The 8,014-nt window shown below is 42.1% G+C and overlaps 1 protein-coding gene across 1 annotated transcript; it reads right to left on the reverse strand.

The window, feature by feature from the left end:
* Window positions 1-6,794: 6,794 nt before the first annotated feature.
* Window positions 6,795-7,748, reverse strand: LOC122449567 (olfactory receptor 51G2-like). Its single transcript, XM_043481283.1, has one exon. It carries the CDS (start codon window positions 7,746-7,748, stop codon window positions 6,795-6,797), a length of 954 nt encoding a protein of 317 aa, XP_043337218.1.
* Window positions 7,749-8,014: the final 266 nt, after the last annotated feature.

Here is an 8,014-nt window from a genome sequence, read left to right on the forward strand (position 1 = left end):
GGGATAAAGAGAGTGCGTTAGAGATTCAGAGGAGAGTGTGGCAACTGGCTTGAGGCAGGCAGAACAGAGAGAGACCAGCATAGATGGTCGTAGGCACCTCACTGCACTCCCCAGGCTGAGACATAGATCTGCTGATGCACAAAGCGGCCGGGTGCTGAAACTGGGACTTCAGTGCAGAGACCCAGGGATGTCCGCTCCTGAAGTTGTGTGTGTCTGCACAGCTGTGTTGCTTGGCGGGTTTATTCCACAGGGGTCTCTATGAGCTCAGTGCCTAGAGGACATCCAAGCAGACCACTGAGGCTCCTGAGACTGGGGTGGGTCTGGCGTGAGCAGCTGCAGGCTTTACAGGCACGCACATGCAGAGACAGGGCTGGGTCTGGGCTGATTCTGTAGCTCCAGTGCATGAATCTGTCAGGTCCCAATGCCTGACTTCAGCAGATGTGCACTGGCGGATATGCACCAGTGGCATTGTGAGCACAGCTCCTGAGGGATATCCAGGGTAATTGATTGTGCTACCAGGTTGAGGCAGGTATGAGAGTAATGCCAACAACAGTGTACTTGTGAGCCCACAAAACAGGTAACAGGTGACGCCAAAGAGAGCACCTCCAGATGGACAACTCCTGTGAAGGGGTGCTTAGGTGCTCCTCTCCCAGCAAAAGTATTACAGTCCAGCCAGCATTACACTGCAGCTCAGAAATGGGTCTGGGGGCTTCTCCTCCAACAACGGGAGCAAACTCTGCCCCCCATAGGGCTGTTACAACCACAGAGCAAAGAGGAGGCCCCACCCAACCTCCAGAGCAGTCTCTTGTCACCACACCAATTGGAATTCCTATCAAAAGGATAATGACCAGCACACACTGAGGAAAGATATGGCAGACCACCATACTAAAAACAGCCCTCGTAACAAAAGTATCAGGCTCTAACAGGCTACACAGGGACACTCTTATATAAAAACAGCCCTTCAAGACCACAGTAGATCATTGTTTCTCCCAAATTCATAGTCAGAGAAATAAAACTAAAATGAAGAAAAGGAACCACTCCCAACTAAAAAAAATAAGTGACATTTCCTGAAAGAACAATGAAACAGATATCTCCAAGCTACCAGATTCTGAGTTCAAAAAGGAGATAATTAAAATACTGAAGGAATTAAGAAAGACTTTTGATAGAAATGTGGATCACTGTAACAAGGAACTAGAAATTATAAAGAGGAGCCAATTAGAAGGTTCATTTTCCAAGAAAAAAGTCAAGTTAAAAGCAATAAATAACAAACTAAATAATGCAGAAGAATGAGTAAGGGATCCAAAAGACAGAATATGGAAACATCCAATAAGAAGAGCAGACAGAAAAGCAAATGAAAGCAATATATGAGCTCTATGGCACAATATAAACTTAGACAATATACTCATAATACGAATCCCAAGAGAAGAAAGAGAAAAGGAGGGTTGAAAATGTATCTGAAAAAATTATAGCTGAAAAATTCCCCAAACTAAGGAATGAAACAGATATTTAAGTACAGGAAGGACAGAGGGTCCCAAATAAAATGAACTCAAACAAACCTACACCAAGATATATTATAATTAAAGTGGCAAAAGTGAAAGATAAAGAGAAGATTCTAAAGGCAGCAAGAGAAAAAGACTTAGTTCAACTAATTTCTCTACAGAAATACTGCAGGCGACAGTGAGTGACAAAATATATTCAAGTCCTGAAAGGAAATAACCTGCAGTCTAGGGTACTCCCACCAACAAGATCATGCAATTAAGTGTCACCTCATATGGGTCAGAGTGGCTACCATCAAAACATCTATAAACAATAAATGCTGGAGAAGGTATGGAGAAAAGGGAACCCTCCTGCACTGCTGGTGGCATGTAAATTGATGCAGCGACAATAGAGAATGTTATGAGTGTTTCTTAAAAAACTACAGATGCAGTTGCCATATGATCCAACAATTCCATCCATGGGCATATACCCAGAAAGAAGTCTAATTCAAAAAGATACATGCACCATAATGATTATTGCAGCACTATTTAAAATAGCCAAGATATGAAAGCAACCTAAATGTCCATCAACATATGAATGGATAAAGATGTGGTATACACACACACACACAGAGGAATACTTTTTAGCTATTAAAAGTAATAAAATAATGCCATTTACAGCAACATGAATGGACCTAGAGATTATCATACTAATGAAGTAATTCAGATGAAGAAAAATAACATATGATATAACTTATATGTTGAATGTAAAAATGCAATACAAATGAATTTATTCATAAAATAGAAAGAGACTCAAAGACATAGTAAACAAATATGGTTACCAAAGGGAGATGGGGTGGAGGGATAAATTTGGAGGATGAAGAATGATTTTCAAACTAGATAAACAACAAGGTCCTACTATACAGCATACTATATTCAATATCTTGTAATAAATTCCACTGGAAAAGAATATGAAATAAAAGGTATGTATGTACAACCAATCCCAAAGCAGGGCAATGCCAAATAATGTTCAAACTACTGCACAATTGCACTCATTTCACATACTAGCAAAGTAATGCTCAACATCCTTCAAGCTAGGCTTCAACAGTATGTGAACTGAGAACTTCAGATATACAAGCTGGATTTAGAATAGGCAGAAGAACCAGAAATCAAATTGTCAACATCAGTTGGATCATAGATAAAGCAAGAGAATTCCAGAAAAAAACATCTGCTTCATTGACTATGCTAAAGCCTTTGACTAATGGCTCACACCACCCTTTATGGCAGAAATCAAGAAGATCTAAAGAGCTTCTTGGTGAAAGTAAAAGAGGAGACTGAAAAAGTTGGCTTAAAACTCAACATTCAGAAAACTAAGATCATGTCATCTAGTCCCATCACTTCATGGCGTATAGATGGGGAAACAATGGAAACAGTGAGAGACTTTATTTTGGGGGACTCCAAAGTCACTGCAGATGGTAACTGCAGCCATGAAATTAAAAGACACTTGCTCCTTGGAAGAAAAGCTATGACCAACCTAGACAGCATATTAAAAAGCAGAGACATTACTTTGCTAACAAAGGTCCATCTAGTCAAAGCTATGGTTTTTCCAGTAGCCACGTATGGATGTGAGAGTTGGATTATAAAGAAAGCTGAGCACCAAAGAATTGATGCTTTTGAACTGTGGTGTTGGAGAAGACTCTTGAGAGTCCCTTGGACTGCAAGGAGATCCAATCAGTCCATCCTAAAGGAAATCAACCTTGAATATTCATTGGAAGGACTGATGCTGAAGCTGAAATGCCAATACTTTCACCACCTGATGCAAAGAACTGATTCATTTGAAAAGACCCCAATGCTGGGAAAGATTGGAGGCAGGAGGAGAAGGGGACAACAGAGGATGAGATGGTTGGATGGCATCACCAACTCAATGGACATGAGTCTGAGTAAACTCCAGGAGTTGGTGACAGTTAGGGAGGCCTGACGTGCTGCAGTCCATGGGGTCGCAGAGTCGGACACGACTGAGTGACTAAACTAAATGAATCACAACAAACTGTGGAAAATTCTTCAAGAGATGGAAATGCCAGACCACCTTACCTGCCTTTTGAGAAACCTGTATGCAGCTCAAGAAGCAACAGTTAGAACAGGACATGGAACAACAACAGACTGGCTCAAAATTGGGAAAGAAGTACGTCAAGTCTGTATATTGTCACCCTGTTTATTTAACTTATATGCAGAGTAATCATGCAAAATGCCCAACTGGATGAAGCACAAGCTGGGAATCAAGATTGCCAGAAGAAATATCAATAATCTCAGATATGCAGATGACACCATCATAATGGCAAAAAGCAAAGAAGAATTAAAGAGCCTCTTGATGAAAGTGACCACCCACAGGTGGCTCAGCTGGTAAAGAATCCACCTGCAATGCAGGACACCTGGGCTCAATCCCTGGGTTGGGAAGATCCCCTGGAGAAAGAAAGGGCTACCCACTCCAGTATTCTGGCCAGGAGAATTCCATGGACTGTATAATCCATGAGGTTGCAAAGAGTCAGACACCACTGAGCAACTTTCATTTTCATGAAAATGAAAGAGGATAGTGAAAAAGCTGACTTAAAACTCAACATACAAAAAAATAAGAAAAACTCAACATACAAAAAATGAAGATCATGGCATCTGATCCCATCACTTCACGGCAAATAGATGGGGAAACATAGGAAACAGTGACAGACAATTTTCTTGGGCTCCAAAATCACCGCAGGTAGTGACTTGCAGCCATGAAATTAAAAGACACTTGCTCCTTGGAGAAAAGTTATGACAAACCTAGACAGCATGTGAAAGAGCAGAGACATTACTTTGCCAACAAAGGTCCATATAGTCAAACTGTGGTTTTTTTCCAGTAATCATGTACAGATGTGAGAGCTGGACAATAAAAAAGACTGTGTCAAAGAATTGATGCCTTCAAACTTCGGTGCTGGAGAAGACTCTTGAGAGTCCCTTGGACAGCAAGGAGATCAAATCAGTCAATCCTAAAGGAAATCAACCCTGAATAGTCATTAGAAGGACTGATGCTAAAGCTCCAATACTTTTTTTTGTTTTTTTCCACTCAAGTAATTTCCTTTATTTTTTTTTTACATTTTTTTTTCATTTATTTATATTAGCTGGAGGCTAATTACTTTACAATATTATAGTGGTTTTTGCCATACATTGATATGAATCAGCCATGGATTTACATGTGTTCCCCATCCTGAACCCCCCTCCTACCTCCCTCCCCATCCCATCCCTCTGGGTCATCCTAGTGCCCCAGCCCTGAGCACTTGTCTCATGCATCGAACCTGGACTGGCAATCTGTTTCACAATTATGTTTCAATGTTATTCTCTCAGATCGCCCCACCCTCGCCTTCTCCCACAGAGTCCAAAAGTCTGTTCTATACTTCTGTGACTCTTTTTCTGTCTTGCATATAGGGTTATCGTTACCATCTTTCTACATTCCATATATATGCGTTAGTATACTGTATTGGACTTTGGCCACCTAATGAGAAGAGCTGACTCATTAGAAAAGACCCTGATGCTGGGAAAGATTGAAGACAGGAGGAGAAGGGGATGACAGAGGATGAGATGGTTGGATGGCATCACCAACTCGATGAACATGAGTTTGAGCAAGCTCCGGGAGTCGGTGATAGACAGGGAAGCCTGGCATGCTGCAGTCCATGGAGTCGCAAAGAGTCAAACATGACTGAGTGATTGAACAGCAAATAACTGAATCACTCTGCTGTACATCAGAAATTAACATAACATTGTAAATCAACTATACCTCAATTTAATAAAAAAATAAAGGCAAATGGCTAAAGTGGTCGTTGCCACAAACCTACCCAGCCTCTTATGATACAAGTGTTCAATCAGACTGATAGGGTTCACATATAAAAATATCAAGTGAAGACACCAATAAAATTAAGGGCTCTGTGAAACTATCACCACAATCTAAGAATATGCATATCCATCACCTCCAAAACTTTCCTCTTGCCTTTTTTATTATCATTTTTATTTGCCAAGAACACAAGATCTACCTTCTTAGAAAATTTTTAAAATACAATATTGTTAACTATAGGCACCATACTGTACAGATCAGATCTCTTATCTCCAAACTCAAGTTGTATACACTAAATATGCACAACTTTTTATATGTCAATCATACCTCAATAATTAAGTGGGTTTTTTAAAAATAAATCAATAAAAGAAAGGAAGGAAGGAAGAAAATACCCTCAGGAAGGAAGGAAAAAAATAATTAAGACTTGAAAGATAGGCACTGTTAATGCTACAGGAATTCCTTTCATTGTCTCATGTCTGGAAATGGCTCACCTATCATGCAGTTACCAAGAGTGACAACAGAATAAATGTGGAAATTAATACTTACATCCCTACAAATCATATCCAATAGGGCTAGCAGTTTTAGCAATATAGAGATTTTGCAAATCCTGGATGAAATGTTTTCTTAAAAATTAAAACCATGGAATCTAGCACCAAATCTGGACTCTTCTCTCATGTGGGCTCTAACGCAAGCTCAGAAAGTGGATCTAACCATTATTTCAAATAATTAATCATAAAATCTAAACAGACAGTGAGCAGCCTTCTAGGGCTTAACAGTGCCAAACTTTCTCTCTAGCTCAAAGCAGAGACATACATGAAGAGAACCAAGAGAAACCTACTACTCCCTAAGGTGTAAATAGGTATAGATGGACTTAGCATGTACAGTTTATCCTATGCATTTCCTACCAACCACTCCCCTTCTCTGTTTCTTGGTATATGAGTTGGTTAATATTAAATGTGGGAGATCAGTATTCAGATGAATATAGTTTAGGCTTCCCTGGTGGCTCAGATGGTAAAGAATATACTTATACATAATATCCTTATTATAAACAATACAATAGGAATATAGCTTTTCCAAAGGTTTGAAATGAATTGGGGGGGAGGGTGGAATCTGGTGGGGAAATGAATAGAAGTGTCTATACAAACAGATATGCATACACATCCTCTCAGTGGGTGGGGTTAAGTCCCCCAGGCCAGGAGATGTTACGTTATACATGAGTCTGAAATACTTCCAACTCTGATCAGAGCAACAAGAGGATTATCAAGATGATACTTCTATATGCTTTCCAATGATCTCAGTCTCCCAAAACTATAATTATAGAAGCTGATGGTGCCCCCAAAAAGGCTCAGTGGTAAGATCTGAACCATCCAGAAACTTCAAAAATTAACTACAGCACTAATCCTCCCCCAAGATCCAGGTTGACCCACAGGGGTTGCATACCACGAGATCCTTCTGCTGCTCTAAGAGACATTAACGTTTTTCTGCTGGAAGCGCTTTAAGAGGCCCTGACGGATCTGCTTAGACTTGACGCAGTAGACAATGGGGTTCATGAAGGGTGGCACCAAGAAGTGCAGGTTGGCCATGAGCACTGCCAGAGCAGGGTAGCTGTGCTTCTCTACTCGGTGCAAAACTGACAGCCCCAGTTTGGGCAAGTAAAAGATGAGAACAATGCAGAGGTGTGAGACACAGGTGTTGAGTGCCTTTAATCGTTCCCCAGGGGAGGCGATGCTCAGCACGGTCTGTAGGATCAGGGCGTAGGAGAGCATGATGAGGGAGGAGTCAAAGCCCAAAGAGAGGAGGATGGAGACCAGGCCGACCAGGCTGTTGACCTGAGTGTCTGAGCAGGCCAGCCCCACAAGGTCACAGTGCAGGCAGTAGCAGTGAGAGAGTACGCTGACCTGGGGAAAGAGCAGACGCCGCAGGAGGATGGGTCCTGGGAGATTGAGCAGGACGGCCCTCACCAGGATGGCAGCCCCCACTCTGGCCATGGCTGAGTGGGTAAGAATGGAGGCATAGTGCAGAGGGTCCCGGATGGCAACAAAGCGATCAAAGGCCATGGCCAGCAGCACCCCAGATTCCACATAGGTGAAGGCGTGGATGAAGAACATCTGCGCCGCACAGAGATCAAAGGGCAGCTCACGAACACCCAGCCAGAAGAGCCGCACCATGGTGGGGAAGGTGGAGGCACAGAGGCCCAGATCAGAGGCTGCCAGCATGGACAGGAAGCTGTACATGGGTTCGTGTAAGGCTGGATCTGTGTTGATCAGGAAGAGGATGATACTGTTCCCCAGGATGGAAACCACACAGATGAGATTGATGGGAATGGAAACCCAATGGTGAGAAGCTTCCAGACCTGGGAAGCCAGTGAGGAGGAAGGTAGAATGACCAGAAGTGCTGGTGTTGCAGGAGAACATAGTGATTCCACGAGGCAGTGGTCCACCCTACAAGGAAGAAGCACTCATTCCTGTGATTATCACTTATAAAGTCCCTACCAAGAACTAAGGGCTAGAAAAGAAGAGTTGCCCCATCACTGTTTCTCAGGCCACGAGAGAAACCTCATTCTTCTGAGGAGCTCCATTCCCCTCTGTTTCCTGGATCATTTAATCTTCTCCCTGAATAAAGTCATACTGAATAAATTTTGTGAGCTAATCTCTGCATATTGCTTTAGCCATGGATATCT

The sequence above is a fragment of the Cervus canadensis genome, chromosome 11 (assembly GCF_019320065.1).
Source record: "Cervus canadensis isolate Bull #8, Minnesota chromosome 11, ASM1932006v1, whole genome shotgun sequence".
NCBI classification, from domain to species: Eukaryota; Metazoa; Chordata; class Mammalia; order Artiodactyla; family Cervidae; genus Cervus; species Cervus canadensis.

Bases quoted from the DNA above. Each gene is read 5' to 3' on its own strand.
- LOC122449567 (XM_043481283.1), bottom strand. From the start codon at position 7,748: ATGTTCTCCTGCAACACCAGCACTTCTGGTCATTCTACCTTCCTCCTC.